General features: G+C 32.7%; 1 protein-coding gene across 2 annotated transcripts in view; it reads left to right on the top strand.

Annotated features, from left to right (window-relative positions):
- The window catches only part of Unc-76 (fasciculation and elongation protein Unc-76), a 181210-nt gene that overhangs the window by 107756 nt on the left and 51804 nt on the right, over positions 1–21650 (top strand). For both annotated transcript variants that reach the window (XM_089092398.1, XM_089092399.1), the window contains exon 3: positions 20917–21175. In XM_089092398.1, the coding sequence (XP_088948524.1) occupies positions 20917–21175 (259 nt within the window). The remainder of the gene's footprint in view (positions 1–20916; positions 21176–21650) is intronic.

The following is a 21650-nucleotide window of genomic DNA, read 5'->3' on the forward strand; positions in this document are numbered from 1 at the left end:
CTCAGTTGCCTAATACAGTGTGTTTTTTCTTTAATTGGTAGTCATTAAAAACAAAATTTTCGTTTTAAATAACTAGTTTTTGTATCTTTTAAAAGAGCTTTAAGGGGTTTGAGAGACTCAGATGCAGGTTTCCGTGTGGTTTTTATTTACTTTTTTGTCATTAAAAACGAAATTTTTTTGTTAAATAAGTAGTTTTTTTATCTTTTAAAAGATCTTTAAGGTGTTTGAGAGACTCTGTAATGCACTAGTTTTTCAGTAAAGACACTCAATATCCTAAAAGTGTTTAATTCAAACTTTTTTAGAACTTAGAAATTTCTAAACTTTATTTATTTCTTTCTTTCTATACATAACTTAAAATGTCAAAGTATGCTTACAGTTCTAACAATTGCGCTCTATGATTGGTCAGAGACACGATGTGACTTTCCCACTGGAATTCTATGACCAGTTATTGACAGCGCTCTTTGATTGGTCAGAGACACGATGTGACTTTCCCACTGGTAATCTATGACTGGTTATTGACACAACCTAATCTATTGCATGTATGAAATCAGTATTTTTTACGCAGTGTAACTATAAACACATAATTAATATCTTTAAAAAAAAAGTGAAGATGGAACATTTTAATAAAGTGTGTTTACATAACAAGGTTATTGTATCATTGAATGCCGACAAAGATTAATATTTAAACTTTGAAACAAGTAAAGTTGGTAGCACTATTGGAAATGTATGCATGCATTGTCATTAAAGTAAGGAATTAAACTTCTTTGGAATACCGAAAAAATTCAACTCTTATGTTGGTGGTTATGCGAGATTGAGATCTCCAGAGATGATTGCACTCAAAGAGAATGCCAACATAAAAATAATCATTGATGATAGAGGACAACTCCTTGCTACTGTTGCAGGTAACACATTACCTACTGATACATCCAATCGTCACCTTTCAGGTATTAGCATTCAACGGAAGATCAATAATAGAAAGGCCTACTCTTCTACTAATATCGTAAACCATATCTTGTCTACGTGCCGAAACTGTTACCTGTGTAAAAATAATGTGATAATAGACAGTGAAATTGCCAGAAAAATAAAAAGGGCATTGTCAGAAAATATCACGATGGAATATAAAGATGAATCGATGAAAAACAAAGCACCAGCAAACGTTACTGACATTGGTCAAACAGTCATTGAACCAAATAATACCAAAGACGAAAAGCATATTGAGCCTTTTGATGAGACACCAGTAAAAATTGTGTATGACTCAAAATGGAATAATGATTATTCTACTGATTACTAACTAAGAGAAGACAATAGCTATAATATCAAGAGAGAACATGGTGAACTATTTTATGGAACAGATTCAAAATGTCCAAAGTTAATTGTTGATATTAATAATGTATCATAATATATTTATTGTATTAATATTCTACATAGCATTATTTCATTAAAAATATATTTTGAATTACATTGTTATGTGTTCATTATTTTTAGAGTACGCTAGCATATCAAACGTTTAGAATGTCTAATAAAACGTCGGAGATGTAAGAAAAGTAATATGCATACATCTATTGTCAGACACATGTGGAAAAATTTTTTATTGAATTCACCTCCTGGATAAATAAAAAAGACATTTCATTCAAGAAATTATGACGAAACTCTAAGTAAGCTACAAACTCTTTATTGAAGTTACCTCATGGATACACAATGCAGAAATTTCATTTAAGGAATTATCAAAAATTGTAAGTAAGTAGCAAATTCTTTCAAAAATATGTTAATACGTTTAAGCAATAAATATCTTTAAGCTTAACCCGTCTTTACTCTTTAGAATAGATTTAATCATTTCATTAAATTATGAAGAAATTGTAAGTAAGTAACAATAGCTTTCTTGAATTCGCTTCCTGGACACAATACAGATATTTAATTCAAGAAATAATAATAAAATCTCAATTAAGTAATAAAGTCTTTATTATTTTCCCCTATTGGATACACAATACTGAAATTTCATTCAAGACATTATGAAGGAATTCTAAATAGGTAACACACTCGTGCTACCTCATGGATACACAATGCAGAAATTTCATTTAAGAAATTATCAAAAATTTTAATTAAGTAGCAAATTCTTTCTTGAATTCGCCTCCTGGGTAAATAAAAAAGACAGTTCATTAAAGAAATTATGAAAAAATTGTAAGTAAGTAGCAAATTCTTTCTTGAATGTTCGAGAAATTATGACAAAATTCCAAGTAAGTAACAAACTCTTTATTGTTTTCATGACTTAGATACACGTTGTAGAAATTTAATTCAATAAATTATTAAAAAATTCTAAGTAAGTAGCAATTTCTTTCTTGAAGTCAACTCTTGGATACACAATACGGAAATTTCATTTAAGAAATTATGAAAAAAACAATTTCTTTCTTGAAGTCAACTCTTGGATACACAATACAGAAATTTCATTAAATAAATTATGAAAATATTTATAATTAAGTAACAAACTCTTTTTGTTTCCAAATCTTGGATATAGAGTACAGATACTTCATTCAAGAAATTATTAAAAAATAGCAAGTAAGTAACTTTTTTTTTCTATTTATCAACAACAATTTTAACTTAGATACAAGATTTAGAAATTTAATTCAATAAATTAGGAAAAAAAATTCTCAGTAAGTAACAATTTCTGTCTCGACGTCAACTCATGGATACACAATACGGAAATTTCATTCAAGAATTTCATGACTTAGATACACGATGTAGAAATTTGATTCAAGAAATTATGAAAAAATTCTCAGTAAGTAACAATTTCTTTCTTGAAGTCGTCTCTTGGATACACAATGCGAAAATTTCATTCAAGAAATTATGAAAATATTTGTAAGTAACAAACTCTTTATTGATTTCACCTCTTGGATATACAGTACAGATACTTCATTCAAGAAATTGTGAAAAAATCGAAAGTAAGTAACTTTTTTTCTCTTTATCACAAACAATTTTCACTTAGCTAAATGATGTAGAAATTTAATTCATGAAATTATTGAAAAATTCTCAGTTAGTAACAATTTCTTTCTTGAAGTGAACTCTTGGATACGCAATACGGAAATTTGATTCAAGAAATTATGAAAAAATTGTAACTAAGTAGCAAATTCTTTCTTGAATTTACCTGCTGGACAAACAAAAAGAAATTTCGTTCAAGAAATTATGACAAAATTCTAAGTAAGTAACAAACTCTTTATTGTTTTCACGAGTTATATATACTACCTATAAATTTAATTAAATAAATTATTAAAAATTCTAATTATAATTTGAAATTAATTAATTTATTTAAACGTTGTTTAAAACAAAAAAAAAAAAAAAAAAAGATTAAATTTCTTTAAATAAATATTTCAAAAATAAAAATTAATAAAAAAAATTTTTTTTTTTAAATATTTTTTAAAAATTTTTATAAATAAATTAAATTAAATTTTTAAAAAATTTATCATTAATTAAACATTTCTTTCTTGAAGTTAACTCTTGGATACACAATACGGAAATTTCATTCAATAAATTGTGAAAATATTTTTAAGTAAGTAACAAACTCTTTATTAATTTCACCTATTGGATATACAGTACAGATACTTCATTCAAGAAATTATGAAAAAATCGCAAGTAAGTAGCTTTTTTTTTCTTTATCACAAACAATTTTCACTTAGCTACACGATGTGGGAAATTTAATTCAAGAAATTATTAAAAAATTTTCAGTAAGTAACAATCTCTTTCTTTAAGTCAACTCTTGGATACACACAATACGGAAATTTCATTCAAGAAATTATAAAAAATATTTGTAAGTAAGTAACAAGCTCTTTATTGATTTCACCTCTTGAATATACAGTACAGATACTTCATTCAAGAAACGTGATTAAACACGTTTTGAAACTACATGCTATTTGTATGCCTTTCCTTGGCACCTTTCCAAACGAACAGGGATTCCCCACTGGTTCCTACACATTGCAAAAAGTGAGCAGTACGAAAACTCCACGTTTTCAACCAGACTGGTTTTTAGGGACCAATAAGGAGAGATATGCAAATTCGACATAGCTTTATTTCATTTTTTTTAGGTACAATGAGACGAAGTTACGTGCGCGCCCGGAACTCCGTCTACATGTACCTTAAAAAATTAAATAAAGCTGTGTCGAATTTGCATATCTCTCCTTCTTGGTCCCTAAAAAACCAGTCTGGTTGAAAACGTGGAGTTTTCGTACTGCTCACTTTTTTGCAATGTGTAGGAACTAGTGGGGAATCCCTGTTCGTTTGGAAAGGTGCCAGGAAAGGCATACAAATAGCATGTAGTTTCAAAACGTGTTTAATCACGTTTCTTGAATGAAGTATCTGTACTGTATATTCAAGAGGTGAAATCAATAAAGAGCTTGTTACTTACTTACAAATATTTTTTATAATTTCTTGAATGAAAATTCCGTATTGTGTGTATCCAAGAGTTGACTTTAAGAAAGAGATTGTTACTTACTGAAAATTTTTCATAATTTCTTGAATTAAATTTCCCACATCGTGTAGCTAAGTGAAAATTGTTTGTGATAAAGAAAAAAGCTACTTACTTGCGATTTTTCATAATTTCTTGAATGAAGTATCTGTACTGTATATCCAAGAGGTGAAATTAATAAAGAGTTTGTTACTTAATTACAAATATTTTCATAATTTCTTGAATGAAATTTCCTTATTGTGTATCCAAGAGTTAACTTCAAGAAAGAAATGGTTACTTACTTATAATTTTTTTAATAATTTAATTAATTTAATTTATAAAACTTTTAAATAAATCGTTAAAAAAAAAATTTTTGTTAATTAATTTTAATTTTGTCATAATTTATTGAACGAATTTTATTTTTTTTTTTTTTTTTTTTTTTTTACAAAAGGTGAATTCAATAAATAATTTGCTACTTAGACTGAGAATTTTTCATAATTTCTTGAATTAAATTTCTAGGTCGTATATCTAACTCGTGAAAACAATAAAGAGTTTGTTAATTACTTAGAATTTTATCATAATTTATTGAACGAAATTTCTTTTTTGTTTGTCCAGCAGTTAAATTCAAGAAAGAATTTGCTACTTAGTTGCAATTTTTTCATAATTTCTTGAATCAAATTTCCGTATTACGCATCCAAGAGTTCACTTCAAGAAAGAAATTCTTACTTACTGAGAATTTATCAATAATTTCATGAATTAATTTTCTACATCAGTTAGCTAAGTGAAAATTGTTTGTGATAAAGAGAAAAAAGTTACTTACTTGCGATATTTTCACAATTTCTTGAATGAAGTATCTGTACTGTATATCCAAGAGGTGAAATCAATAAAGAGTTTGTTACTTACTTACAAATATTTTCATAATTTCTTGAATGAAATTTCCGCATTGTGTATCCAAGAGATGACTTCAAGAAAGAAATTGCTACTTACTGAGAATTTTTTCATAATTTCTTGAATCAAATTTCTACATCGTGTATCTAAGTCATGAAATTCTTGAATGAAATTTCCGTATTGTGTATCCATGAGTTGACTTCAAGAAAGAAATTGTTACTTACTGAGAATTTTTTCCCAATTTCTTGAATTAAATTTCTACATCGTGTAGCTAAGTGAAAATTGTTTTTGATAAAGAGAAAAAAAAGGTACTTACTTGCGATTTTTTCATAATTTCTTGAATGAAGTATCTGTACTGTATATACAAGAGGTGAAAACAAAAAGAATTTGTTACTTACTTACAATATTTTCATAATTTCTTAAATGAAATTTCTGTATTGTGTATCCAAGAGTTTACTTCAAGAAAGAAATTGTTTTTTTTCATAATTTATTAAATGAAATTTAAGTATTGTGTATCCAGGAGATGACTTCAAGAAAGAAAGTGATACTTACTGAGAATTGTTTCATAATTTCTTGAATTAAATTTCAACATCATGTATCTAAGTAATGAAAACAATAAAGAGTTTGTTACTTACTTGTAAGTTTGTCATAATTTCTCTAACGAAATGTCTGTTGTTTATTCAGCAGGTGAATTCAATAAAGAATTTGCTACTTACTTACAATTTTTTCATAATTTCTTTAATGAACTGTCTTTTTTATTTACACAGGAGGCGAATTCAAGAAAGAATTTGCTACTTACTTAAAATTTTTGATAATTTCTTAAATGAAATTTCTGCATTGTATATCCATGAGGTAGCATGAGTGTGTTACCTATTTAGAATTCCTTCATAATTTCTTGAATGAAATTTCAGTATTGTGTATAAAATAGGGGAAAATAATAAAGACTTTATTACTTACTTGCGATTTTATTATTATTTCTTGAATTAAATATCTGTATTGTGTCCAGGAAGCGAATTCAAGAAAGCTATTGTTACTTACTTACAATTTCTTCATAATTTAATGAAATGATTAAAACTATTCTAAGGAATAAAGACGGGTTAAGCTTAAAGATATTTAGTGGTTAAACGTATTAACATATTTTTGAAAGAATTTGCTACTTACTTACAATTTTTGATAATTTCTTAAATGAAATTTCTGCATTGTGTATCCATGAGGTAACTTCAAGACAGAGTTTGTAGCTTACTTAGAGTTTCGTCATAATTTCTTGAATGAAATGTATTTTTTATTTATCCAGGAGGTGAATTCAAGAAAAAATTTGTCCCCATGTGTCTGACAATAGATGTATGCAAATTCCTTTTCTTACATCTCCGACGTTTTATTAGACATTCTAAACGTTTGATATGCTAGCTTACTCTAAAAATAATGAACACATAGCACTGTAATGCAAAATATATTTTTAATGAAATAATGCTATGTAGAATATTAATAAAATAAATATATTATGATACATTATTAATATCAACAATTAACTTTGGACATTTTGAATCTGTTCCATAAAATAGTTCACCATGTTCTCTCTTGATATTATAGCTATTGTCTTCTCTTAGTTCGTAATCAGTAGAATAATCATTATTCCATTTTGAGTCATACACAATTTTTACTGGTGTCTCATCAAAAGGCTCAATATTCTTTTCGTCTTTGGTATTATTTGGTTCAATGACTGTTTGACCAATGTCAGTAACGTTTGCTGGTGCTTTGTTTTTCATCGATTCATCTTTATATTCCATCGTGATATTTTCTGACAATGCCCTTTTTATTTTTCTGGCAATTCCACTGTCTATTATCACACTATTTTTACACAGGTAACAGTTTCGGCACGTAGACAAGATATGGTTTACGATATTAGTAGAAGAGTAGGCCTTTCTTTTATTGATCTTCCGTTGAATACTAATACCTGAAAGGTGACGATTGGATGTATCAGTAGGTAATGTGTTACCTGCAACAGTAGCAAGGAGTTGTCCTCTATCATCAATGATTATTTTTATGTTGGCATTCTCTTTGAGTGCAATCATCTCTGGAGATCTCAATCTCGCATAACCACCAACATAAGAGTTGAATTTTTCGGTATTCCAAAGAAATTTAATTCCTTACTGTCATGACAATGCATGCATACATTTCCAATAGTGCTACCACCTGTACTTGTTTCAAAGTTTAAATATTTCTCTTTGTCGGCATTCAATGCTACAATAACCTTGTTATGTAAACACACTTTATTAAAATGTTCCATCTTCACTTTTTTTTAAAGATATGACTTATGTGTTTATCGTTCCACTGCGTAAAAAATACTGATTTAATACATGCAATAGATTAGGTTGTGTCAATAACCAGTCATAGAATACCAGTGGGAAAGTCACATCGTGTCTCTGACCAATCACAGAGCGCTGTCAATAACCTATCATAGAATGCCAGTGGGAAAGTCACATCGTGTCTCTGACCAATCACAGAGCGCAATTGTTAGAACTGTAAGCATACTTTGACATTTTAAGTTATGTACAGAAAGAAAGAAATAAATAAATTTGAGAAATTTCGAAGTTCTAAAAAAGTTTCAATTAAACACTTTTAGGATATTGAGTGTCTTTACTGAAAAACTAGTGCATTACAGAGTCTCTCAAACCCCTTAAAGCTCTTTTAAAAGATAAAAAAACTACTTATTTAACACAAAAATTTCTTTTTTAATTACAACCAAGTAAAGAAAAACTACACGGAAACAGTCATCTGAGTCTCTCAAACCCCTTAAAGCTCTTTTAAAAGATACAAAAACTACTTATTTAACACGAAAAATTAGTTTTTAATGACTACCAATTAAAGAAAAACCACACGGAATTAGTCAACTGAGTCTCTCAATCCCCGTAAAGCTCTTTTAAAAGATGCAAAAACTACTTATTTAACACAAAAATTTCGTTTTTAAAGACCACCAACTAAACAAAAAACACACGGAAACAGTCACCTGAGTCTCTCAATCCCCTTAAATCTCTTTTAAAAGATAGAAAAAATACTTATTTAACACAAAAATTTAGTTTTTAATGACTACAAAGTAATGAAAAACCACACGGAATTAGGCAACTGAGTCTCTCAAACCCCTTAAAGCTCTTTTAAAAGAACAAAAAACTACTTATTTAACAAACAAATTTCGTTTTTAAAGACCACCAAGTAACGAAAAAACACACGGAATTTGGCAACTGAGTCTCTCAATCCTCGTAAAGCTCTTTTAAAAGATGCAAAAACTACTTATTTAACACAACAATTTCGTTTTTAATGACTACCAAGTAAAGAAAAATCACACGGAATTAGGCAACTGAGTCTCTCAAACCCCTTAAAGCTCTTTTAAAAGATACAAAACTACTTATTTAACACAAAAATTTCGTTTTTAATGACCACCAAGTCAATAAAAATCACACGGAATTAGGCGACTGAGTCTCTCAATCCCCTCAAAGCTACTTTAAAAGTTACAAAAACTACTTATTTAACACAAAAATTTCGTTTTTAATGACCATCAAGTAAAGAAAAATCACACGGAATTAGGCAACTGAGTCTCTCAATCCCCGTAAAGATATTTTAAAAGATAAAAAAACTACTTATTTAACACAAAAATTTCGTTTTTAATGACCACCAAGTAAAGAAAAACCACACGGAATTAGGCAACTGAGTCTCTCAATCCCCGTAAAGTTCTTTTAAAAGATACAAAAACTACTTATTTAACACTAAAATTTCGTTTTTTAATGACCATCAAGTAAAGAAAAATAACACGGAATTAGGCAACTGAGTCTCTCAATCCCCTTAAAGCTCTTTTAATAGATACAAAACTACTTTTTTAACACAAAAATTTCTTTTATAATGACCATCAAGTAATTAAAAATCACACTGAATTAGGCTACTGAGTCTCTCAATCACCGTAAATCTCTTTTATAATTAACAATATATAAATAAATACAACTTATCTTTATATTTTAATGACTACAGTGTATAAAACACACACCTGGAATGATGAAAGGGATACAATCAATCACAGTAAATCTCTTTTAAAAGTTACAAAAACTTCTTCCAGACCATAAATAGTAATGATAAATTTATAATCCCGTAAAGAAAAATCCAACGGACTAAGTCAACTTAATCTCTCAATACATATCCGGTTCTTTTCATAGAGACAAACACCCATAATTGAAAAGACTCATATCGTTTTTCTTTTCCCTCAAGTAAAAAAAAATCACACGGACTTAGGCCACAGAGTCTATCAATCCCCGTAAAGCTCTTTTAAAAGATACAAAAAATACTTATTTAACACAAAAATTTCGTTTTTAATGAGCATCAAGTAAAGAAAAATCACACGGAATTAGGCAACTGAGTCTCTCAATCCCCGTAAAGTTCTTTTAAAAGATACAAAAACTACTTATTTAACACAAAGAACCCCCATGTAACTGAACCCCTGTATAACTGAAACCCCTGTACAACTGAACCTCTGTGCTAAATTTCATTACGTTTAATATCTAGTCACCAAATGCTCCAAGCCTCAGAAGAAAAAGGGATTTTGAAAACAGGGAGCCCGATTTACGAAAAAAAAAAGGGATACCCCCGTGCAACTGAACCCCCTTGTAACTGAACCCGTGTATAACCGAAATCCCTCCGTGCAACTGTATCCCCTTTAACAGACCCCTCGTGCCCCTCCCCCCTCTCGGCAGCCCACCCCCCTCCGCCCACTGGTCAGCCAGGTTTTTGTAACTTTACAGAATTTTTAAATCGGTAATTAAGTATTATAAATACCCCAAAGGTGATGTAAAGCAAGGTCAAGTCACAAAGTCATTCTATAGTTACTTTTCAATTAAGCTATTGAATACTTTCTAGCAATGTCCCTTGTAAGCGTCTACACAAATATCTTTTCGCAAATATCTTTTCGCAAAAAAAATTCGCAAATCTCGTAAACTAAAGAATTAATTACCCTTTTCAAATCCATTACTCGTTCTATTAATTAAACCCATGAAACGAATAGCCAAGTTTTAAAAAAAAAAAACCCTACCAATCAACTTACAGATGAATGACCCCGGATTTAACATAAAAAAAAAACCGCAATCACTGGCTGTGGTACTAGATGCTTTACGCGAGCATTGTAGAATACTGGGCTTATCACCAAAAAGGCAGTTAACTTTGAAACTGCGTCATTCATCTTGGCAAAGAGTGTGACGACCTGTAACTACTAGAAAAAACCTGTTTGTACGGGGGCATCTTAGAATCCAAAAGACCTATTCTACTTATATATATATATATATATATATATATATATATATATATATATATATATATATATCCTCGCTTTATGAAGAATAAAAAAGTGAAACATATTAGACGAAAACCCCAACGAATATGGTGATTCTGTCGTGTTTATAAAGCCTATTCTGAGCCTGTTCCCTCAAAAATCGGTAATTAATGCTCGTTGAATCATTGTAAAAATAGGCGATAAAAATATATTCTCATTCTCAGTTTTAAACCTTTCGTTGTGATGAACGGTAAGTAAAGAGGGATCTGTGAAAACAATAACAAAAAGGTTAATTTTGATAAACAAAACTATACAACCTGTAATAAAAAAAATCTGATTTGAATAATGCATTGAATTTAGATTTATGCTTATCGGAACTTAATAGTATAAATACAATTTAAGTATTTAAAAACAAAGATAAATGCGCAAGCAATGGCTTCAGAAGGCATAGGGAGCGTTAGCCGTTCTCCTGTTTATAGTAATTTCTGTTCGTTTTAAGTTTGACTCGATTATTCATTTTAATTTTTGTTCGTTTCGGGTATTATTGATCCATTGATGGATATTTCGGTACTTGTTAAATATCCCGGAAACACTCAAGAAGCGAAGTTAAATTAATGAAATGTACCAAAAAATAATGAAAATATAATACTTTATTAACAAAATTATAGAAAATACAGAAGAAAATTATGGAAAGCAGGCCACCCAGGACGTATTATATGAAATACCTAACCTAACCACCTCTATATATTAAATATTTAATTAAAATATACATACAAAGTAAGTTTTCTCACTGATACTAAGGTAATATAACCGAATGCCAAAGACAAACCGGTTTTTCTAGGATCACACAGATCAAATGTCTTGAGTGTTTTCGGGATATTTAACAAGTACTGATATTTCTTTTAATTTAAAGGTTAAATTGTTATTTGACTTTATTGATGCTCTCTTTGGTTTAAAAGATATCTTCTATTATTCTGCTTAAGATTTTGGTTTGCGATAAATATTTCGACAAAATTTTATAGGCTAATACATTCTATCAATAGTTTTACGATTGAAAATTAGATGGCTGGGGTAGGGGAATATTATTCAAATGAACGAGTTGAAAACAGCATAATTCTTGGCCTTCTATAGGACTGAAGTCATCCTGACTCCCATTTGGTTACAACCTTGAATATTGGTAAATATTGACCGACCATTTTGTCATAAAGATTCTTATTGTGATGCGATTTATTTTAACTGCTTGTTTGTGTAGATAAATATATTTTAAGTTCATTTATTAAAAAGAGGTCTGACTTGTTGTTTAAAAAATAAAATAGGACGTCTAGAATCAATACAACAAGATTTGTTTCCGGCTGAGGTTCTTTCGGTTCTGGGAACTTCAGTTGCCATGTCTCCAAAGCCTAAAATTTCCAGCAGATCAACATAAAAAAAAATAATGTTTCGCAGTAAGACTCGAAGCAACCACTTTCTTCAAACATTTATTGTCCTTGATAAGCTCTATGATCCTCCCAAGCAGAATTTAAAATCCGCTTGATCGATCCGTGGAATATTTGATTTAGTTCTACATGCCCTCAATATGCCCTGAGAGTTTCACTTTAATACCCTTGGCTTTTTCGAAAATCCAGAATTAAACATGCCCCTTCCCAGTAATAAAACCTATGTGTAAACATTGGGGAACTTGCATAATTTACGGCTCTTATCCCAGGGGCTGCAGGAGTCATGTCATCATTAGTTAGAAATAGTTACTGGATCTTTAGACTATTGTAAAGAAAACAGCTATCTCAAAAACTTGATCAGGTGTCTTTGGGGGTTCAAGGGGAGGGATTGGGTGGCTAAAAAGAACGTGGGAGGGGACCTGGCTGCCCTGCATTCACTTGCGACTCTTAAAAAGGACACTAGAACTTTCAAATTCCAATCGAATGAGCATCCTCAGAAGTTTCTACGGTGACTCCGTCCACGTGAAGTGGCCTGGGGAAAAAATTAATAATAAAGATATTACATTGAAAACTTATAGTTATCACTCTTTATTCAGCCAGCGCTATTGAACTCCCTTTGATTTTGCGTCAGCTACTTCGAGAAATTAACAAATATAATTCCCAATTTGTTGTAATTTTGTAATAATGATGTAAGTTTCCACCTAACCAATCCATTTTTATTAAGTTTCATTTTCACTGTCCTTGGTACTCTAAAAACTCGTAGGAATTATAGTACAAAAATTCGTTGGCATATTATCTAGTAGTGTACCAACAAATGGAAAAACCTGAGCCTTTGACTCTGTATGGGATTTTTAGTTACTACCGATAATATCAGAACTCCGAGAAGTGGTTTTCAACATTTGGTCATGACGTTGATCAAGTTTCGTACTCTGTCATTTCCTTTATATCAGCACCGCTGAAAAGGATAAATTTTCATCTTTTTAGGGCTAGGCGCACGCATCTCATTTCGGAAACCGATTTACAAATCAGCGCCGATTTTCAAAGAAATTCGTTTTAGTTTGAGAGTTAAAATTTTTTTAGGCTTTGCCGCCAATTTATAATATCAGAACTTATTTCCATCTTGATTATCACAAAAGAAATAGAAATACACAGGACTATTATGCCAGAGATTTTCGTAGTGAAAGACCCCACTACTGAGCTGAGAATTAAACTGGGGAATAAGCTGAGATCAATCAAGTAACCATTAATAAACTCCAGTTGACTATTTGTGTCCATAATTTTCTGTTTTGAAAAATTGGCGCAAAAATAGTTTCTTTCAACCAAATTTTTCTTACCGCTATCGTTTGTCCACTGATGCTGAAATCAGTTCCCGAAATCAGCTACGTGTGCCTAGCCCTTTAGAGATAATAATGTAATCATGTAACTTGGCATGTCTTGTTAATGAAGTTGCTATGAGTGCCATGATCTTAACAAAGCCTTATGTATTGCGGAGGGTGCCGGTGATAGAGGGAGCGAATTAATGGTTGTGTTGAGCGTTCTCCCCCTTGAGAAAATCGCTAACAACTGAAATATGCACTGTTTCTCAACATCTGGTGCTAATAAGACCGATCGTTGTTGTATTCATCCATTCGCTTGAACAAGACTGGTCTGCCAGCTTGGAAATCGAAAGAATTTCCTTCTTTTATAATTTCTTAATATTTTGCATTTATTTTGTTTCTAATTTAATAGCTTTTTATAGGGGTGTAATTTCGTAAAAATCGTGGGGGGGGGGGGGGCAAAGTAAGAGCCGATTTTCCCAATTCAAGTGAAAATGAACAAGTGGAAAATTAAAAATGAACCATATAGTACCATAAAGGCAGAGGTATACTAAAAAAAAACTGATGCTTCGTGGATGCTTGAATTATTTAGGCCTATCTTTGTTTTGACAAGATTTTTGAAAAACTAACTCCGGCTGGGTAAAAGGGGGGGGGGGCTAACTTGGCTCTGGAGTTAGTACCCCCTGCCTAAATCACGGCCCTGCTTTTTATCAAACCAAAAACACAAAAACCAATCAGAGGTAAACTTGTCAATCAATCATTTTTCGAACTATTACTTTTACATTGGTTCCACATTTATTTTGTTTAAGTACATGTCAAGGCGTATTTCAATCAGGGAAGCCAAGGGAAATTCAGGGGCTTGGGGAGTCAAGGACCCAGTTGTCCTAAACGATCTCGGGGGGAGGGGGCTGGGCATCAGCATTAACCACTTAAAAGGGCTGTACAGCAGCCATAAGTATTTACTTACCGTACACTAAGTAGAATAGGGCCTAATTCAGTTCGACATAGCTCCCTCCAAAAGATGAAAAGTTCATGCACAGTCCCCTCCACCATATATATTAGCTAGTATTGTCTTTGGCCCTAATACCCACTAATGCACTTGATGAGTGATACCCCTCCTCAAATATTTTTTCCTTAATTTTTTATTCAATTGGTTATTTTCCTTATTTCCAGGTTCAATTAGGTGTGGGCTCATGGGCTTTGAGATTCAAGGATATAGTTCCGCGAACGCTCACGGGTAGAAGGGATCAGCCTCCACATTAAATTCATAAAATAAATGCAAAACAACCATAGGTATTTATTTATCGAAAAAAAAATGTGCTTAAATATGCATACGCTATTATTGACACAAAAGTGAATCTTTCATCTTTGTCCCAATACAATGTAAAGTAAAGGTACATAAGAAATAAAAAGAATTTTTTTAAATTAGTTTAAAGTAAATGACCTTCAGTTTCCTTTCGTATCCGTTTCCCATACTCTTTGACGCAGGAACTTGCAACGACACAAGAATAAAGATCGCACTGTATCACTGAGAATTGCACTTGTACTCATTGAGTGCCTAGACAAACGCTTCACCCGGCACTCAAACGACTCAGCCTGGTTGACTCCCATCTGAAACGATCTTGAGTCGGTTCTCCGGCAAACCAGGGTCGTTAATTGTACCATCTTCGATCAATCTTACGAAATCCTCCAATAGGGTTGAAGTCATTTCAGACAGTTGCCCATCGATTCTTCAATTGACAGCCTAGTAACCTTCTCCAATCCGGTAAAGGCAGTAGCTAGGAGCACATGCTTCGTCATCGCGTCGTCTGGTCTTCTCATAATATGGCCAAGCCAACGCAGTCTTTTCTGCTTGACAATCGTTGTAGGGGGCTTGATGTCGCAGCAGCGGTAACGCACATTAGCATTTGAGGTTGTGTCGATTATCGTTTTCTCAAGATGCTTTGTTGTGGTGAAAGACTACGTAATCGTAAGGATGAAGCTTCTTCAATGGTCAGATTTCAACTTTATAGAATAGAGAAGAACATATCCAATCAGCTGCTTTCTAAGCATAAATTTTTGTCTTCCTGCTGATCCTCCGCCGTTTCAAAAAAAAAAAAAAAAATTCTGCCAAGTTGTAAGTCGGGGATAGGCACTTGAACTTGGGATAGGTACATAGATAGCTTTTGTATTTTCTAGATGTACTAATGAAGCAGAAAAACATATAAATATAGTTTCTAATGACGGTTAGAATAACCTTGCTTTATTTAATTTTTCCTTGGTACTTTTCATTTTTTTTTTCAGAAAATATCCACATTTTGTTTTCACCTCTGTTAATAGGCATACCATGGGTATTAAAAATGGGTATTTATATTGATTTTAAAAATACATAATATTACAATTTATTTAAAAGTAAATAGTATTGAAAACTTTTTTGTAGCATTAAAGGTTGGGAATTTAATATCTTCTTGGTTATTAATATCATGACAGTCCATGACACATTCTTTACTTCTAGTTTCATTTGTCAAAATGACAATATTTATCCCTCCCAGAGGCTGTAAAAACGATGGCTTGGTATTGTTCCAAAACTTCTGAGACAAAATACTTGTAATTAAATCATCATCAAAAGTAGATTAAGAACTAAGAGAAAATCTGGTTTGTTAATGACTACTCCTGCTGCGAAAACAAATGGAACTGAAATGGATGACATAATGTTTATTGCTTTTGCATAAATATTTCCAGAGTGTTGATAGGAATATGAGCAAAATACTGTAATACCATAAGAGATCAAGTCCTTAATTTACCCGTTCCTGAATAATTTTTTATAGTCTCATAACCTTTAATTTTTGCTTGGAATTAGTGGTGACATTGCAGAAGAATCTGGCAATGACAGAATTATTTAGAGTTTTAGTGCAAAATATCAGGATATATTTTGAAGAAATTGACTTTAAGAAACGGGCTTTTTACTAGAAATATAATTTCTAGAAAAAGATCATCTCTTATTCTGCTGGCAGTCTTTGAAATCGAGGCAAAAATAAGAAATCGTTGATTTTTTCTATATTCTATTCAGAATCTTCATTCGGGTAGGCATAGTTTTACGATGAATGTGGAATCAAATATTTTTTTGTTCTCTTTGCCAAGACTCCAGATGCGCACCTTTTCCTGTAATTTCAATGATAAATGATATATAACCCATTTAAGGTGAAAATTTGGGGGGAAAGCATACATAAAAGACAAATGAGCTAACAGAACATAAAATGTTGCTAGAATAAGAATCCTTCCCACAAGTTTGCTAATAGATTTCTGAGAGGTGTTACTGGGAAGGAGTTAGTATTTCATCCAACTAAATATTTCGTCCATATATTGTGAAAGTTTTGCACATTTTTTGTAAATGGCTTTGCATTTTTTTCTGGATAAGAGAGAAGAAAAAAACTAATAAAAATGACAGACTGAATTATATAATTCACATGAAAATGATTTTCTTTGCCCAACTTTTGGAGTCTTACAGGAAGTCCGCACCCAAAATCAATACTATTTTCTTCTTTTTTTTTCAAAATCACGCGGCTATGGTACTTTAAATGTGGCTACTAGTCTATATGTTTTTTCTTCACTTAAACTGATAGACGCTTCCAAGAATCAAATTTAGTTTTTGTTCATTCACGGAGAACGAAAGTGGAAAGACAAGAAAAACCGGAAAATAGCTTCTTTTTTTCTTCTTCGTTTTTTAAGCGCAAAGGGGTGTCGCTTGGTACCCACCTCAGCAGGATATTTATGCCTGTCTCTTCTGCCTATTTAATCAATTATTTTATTTAATTTGTGCCGGTGCTTTTCGTCCTCTCCTCCCTTTTATCTCGTGGAGAGGAATTGGAGTAACTTTTTCGACTTAAAATTAATTTGTCCCAGAAGTTGAAGCTCAAGAGGTGTTACATAAATAGAGTACTACTACCACGATATATCCGTCGCATTGGTAAGCCGCCTGATATGCACACAATTATAAAGATTCCTCCTATCCCCCCCCCCCATTTCACAATTTCTGTTTCTGTCACTTTTCAGGTACTCTCAGAGATTTCAAGTAATTTTTTACTGTCTTTCAAGCCTATGAGTCATCACAAATTGGCTGAATAGGCATGTCGTACTGATTTACTTAAAATTCCTAAGAATGTTAGCTTGTTTCTGACTGGTGGTTGTTTTTCTTAGGTGACCTATCATAGACTTTTTTACACGCTTGCGTCAAGTAGCTTGCTTCGCGAACTGGGAAAGTGAAAACCTCTATAGTGAAATTTATCCATCCAGAGAAGTCTTTAAAGCCGCTTTTTCTGAAGAAGCTACATTTTCAACCTCATCACCAGGGTGCACCGAAAATTATCCATAAACAATTTCTCTAAACAAAACGTTTATCATAGTTTAATGTTACTAATTGTCTTCCAAATTTTATTAGTTTGAATTAGTGAAATATCCCTGTTTGTTTTGTATTTGTATTAAACTGCAATAACATCAGTTAAAAAAAGTACAAAAAAATCATTTAGCTGATTGTCAACTACGCTTAGATAGGATTTAAGTTAAGACATATATGGCGCCAACAAATTTCCAATCCATGAAAATGCAGCGTTCTTTATTTTAATAGTTTTGTTATAGTTATGAAACTCTATTTTTCAATCTGTTAACTTTAAGGGAACTACGAATATTAACCAAAAGTCAGTTTTTTGACTTCGTAGTTTAAAATGTATTAAAGTCAGGGGCGTAGCTCCAGAATTCTTATTGGGGGGGGGGGGGGGAGTCTCCATCTGGATAGTCAAGGAAAGAAATTGTATAATAATTTCACCAATTTATCCTCAAAATTATTGGGGGGTATCTGCACCACTTGCCCCCCCCCCCCCCCGAAACGACGCCAATGATTAAAGTTACAAAATTATTCCGTTCCTTTTTATTAGGTTTCTATTGGTGCTTTGTATTCTGTCCGGATGTTTTTCGTACACATAAGCTACACGCTTATATTCTGTTTCATGTTTCAATTGTGTTGCCGATTTGACAGAGATTTATAGTATAGCATTTTGGTAAGTTCAGACACGCTGAAAGAGCGTGCTCCCAGGATGCAAGGAAGGCTGCTAAGCTTGGGTAAACATTGCTGTTTAGTAGCTTTTTCCAATTTAGTGATTGTTTTTCATCCCGTTTCCACCATTCTTTATATCACAAGGTTCAAAACCATTTATTTCTTGAACCTTGTGTATAAAGATAACAAACAGATATGGCGTGGCTGTTGCAAACCACCCAAGAATATTCTAGCTTATTTTCACGGTGTCCGATGCACCTACTTGTACAAAGCGTCCAAATCTGATTTCAAATATTCCATCGTTACAATGAAATTATTGATAGTAATTGTCTACACAGTCTTCCGTGGCCGTTTTTGTGTTACCAGTGTGTTGGAACTTACCGTCAGTTCGAAGCAACTCCCATGTATCACTTTACGCCACTCCAAAATCAAAACTATAAAGATTGGGAGGTCAAGCTTAAAGATTGCCAAAGCCGGCCACACAAAATTCGACCTTATTTTCACTAGCTATTGGCCCTGCTTTATCGACTACAGCATTCGCTAAACATCACCTTTTTGATTTGATCCAATTCAAATCTTAATCATTGGTAATAACCTAATAACCATGAAACTGCACTGCCGTCTAAAATCAAAACACATTTCTTATGGAAAACAGGTTTTGAGCTAGATTCCTCATGTTGGATTAATCAAGCCTGGTGTAGCTATTGTTCACATCGTTAAAACGCATATGTGTTCTTTTTATTTACCTCTTCCCGAAACATTAAGTTTGCCATTTAGTTCCGTGGCTGTAACCTACTGCCTTTTATGCCAGGTTTCTTGGATCTTACTAAGAGCATAGCTGCTGAGATAATTGAAGGGTGACATATGCCATTTTGGTTGAAAATTTGTTGTATATATTTGTGTGTCATGAGTAAACTCAGCACGAGGAATCGAATGGTGCAGTCAGGATTTCCCACCGTTGCGAAGAAAAAATACAGTCTCTTTTATTCTCTTGGTGCAATTCAGAATGACTGAAGAGGATTATCTTATGGAGCTACTAAATAAAAAAAAAAGTTTTTCCACTGAAATTAAAGAGCAACATTAAAACTTAAAACGAAAAAAAATTATTACGTATTAGAGGTGGTTCGCCTCCTAATCAATACCTCGCTCTTTACGATAAAGTTCGAATTTTGGTCCAATTCTTTAAGAATGGCCCCTGAATCAGAAATGCCGTTTAATTAGAATAAATAGCTCTTTGAAAGTACTAAAAAGAACTTTAGCGAAAAGAGCGAGGTATTGACTAGGGGATAAACCCCATCATATGCGAAATAATTTCTGTTCGTTTTAAGTTTTCATGTTGCTCCTTACTTTCAGTAGAAAAAACTTGTTTTTTCATTTAATTTCTGATCGTTTTTTAAATAATGCTGGGAAATCCGGCGCCCCCTTCATAGAAATATCCCTTCCCCCATGAAAACATCCTCCATGGAAAGATCCTCCCGCCTAACCCCCTCCTCCGATCCCCACCCCACCAGAAAAAATCCCTGCTGACAACGTCTGTATACTTCCCAATAACCAATACAACATGTAAACAATGGGCAAAGTTCATAATTTGCAGACCTTCCCCCGGGGACTGTGGGGGATTAAGTCATCCTCAAAGACATATTTATTAGATTTTCGCAAAAAAAAAAAAATAAACACGCATCCGTGATGTTTCTTCTGGCAAAAATACAAAATTCCGCATTTTTGCAGATAGTAGCTTGAAACCTCTACAGTAGGGTTTTCTGGCACGCTGATTGAGCCGGGTCGCTCCTTATTTCGTTACCACGAACTGTTCGATATCATGGTGATCTGGCATGTCGTCTTTTTTTGTCAAGGAAAAAGGAGACATATGCAATAAAATGGAATAATTTTTAGTTCACTCGTAATACTTGAGTTGGATCTATACCACTGTAAAGAGCATAAAAAGTCGGTTTACAACATGTTCTCTTTATCTCCATTAGCCTCATCCTTCAGAGCGACCAGAGCTGAGAAACTTTCTGTTGTTCGGCTCTAATGAAAAGTTACAATGAATGCGTATGTCGCCCTTTTAATTATCACAGCCGATTGGATTAGGGAATAGGATAGAGGGCTAATTGAGCAGGGCTTTATGGGACTTCAACTCGTTATTTCTGACTCCTACGGATTTTGTTGATAAACGCTATTCTAGGTTTATTAACCTCCAAAGACCGTTTGGTGTCATAAAATACATCATCGAATCCCAAAGGCCAGCAGTAACAAGAATAAGCGAGTATTGGTTCTCTGCGTAAATTTACTGCCCCTACAAATAAGACTCACGTTAAATTAAAAAATTTCGAAGCTTCGCTCCCAAGTGCTTAGGTCCTTCTTTTGTACGTTCCTAAATAGGTTGCGGCTACCGCTTCAACCATGATTTTGGGTTTAACATATTTAATATATATGATTTCGAATTTAATATAGCGGTTTAATATTGCAGTGAAACAAGTTACTTGAAGCTTTGTTATTTTATCTAGATGGAGTCATCATTGTCTTCCCACTCGGACTATGAGGATGAGGCAATAACAAGCGACTTCGATGTAAATACAAATCTGAGTCAGTGTTCCCCACAAGAGCCACTAGTGACAGCAGATGATGTCATAAAGGAAATCGATGATATTATGGCTGACTCGAGCTATGACTCAATATACGATGTAGATAATTGTGCAGAGGAGGTGGGGACAGGAATAGAGCTACCCCCTGTACCTATCGTACCTGGAAAGTGGAACAAAGAGGGTGAGTAAAATAAGCTGATACCATAATTCAAGTGCATGCGCAGAAAATTGGCTTATGCGGAGAGGACAACTTTAAATAAAAGGTAAAAAAAAAAAAAAAATGCATTGACAACATAAAAAAATATATAGTACAAATTTCAAGATTTGAGGAGGTGATGGTGTACGGGAGTGACTACATCCCTCACGGGTAAGCCCGTTAGGTAAGTTTCGTCCCAGACCTCCTGAAAGCTCAGCTAGAGAGTTATTTTTTGCCTCTCAGTAAGTTCGGAAAGATGTTCAACAGACAAGAATAAATTTGTCCCTCCCCCGAATGATATTTGATTGATTCCAGATCCCGAGAAGGGATGTAGTGTGATCACCTCTTAATGTCCACCAAATTTTATCGAAATCTGTCATCTCATTCTACCAGATATCCCCATTCCGATATTTCATCCCCCTTTACCTCCCTGACAAAGGCTGAATCGCTGGGTAATCAA

This window comes from Artemia sp. Qi Xiang Cuo, chromosome 7 (assembly GCF_049724085.1).
Source record: "Artemia sp. Qi Xiang Cuo chromosome 7, ASM4972408v1, whole genome shotgun sequence".
NCBI lineage: Eukaryota > Metazoa > Arthropoda > Branchiopoda > Anostraca > Artemiidae > Artemia > Artemia sp. Qi Xiang Cuo.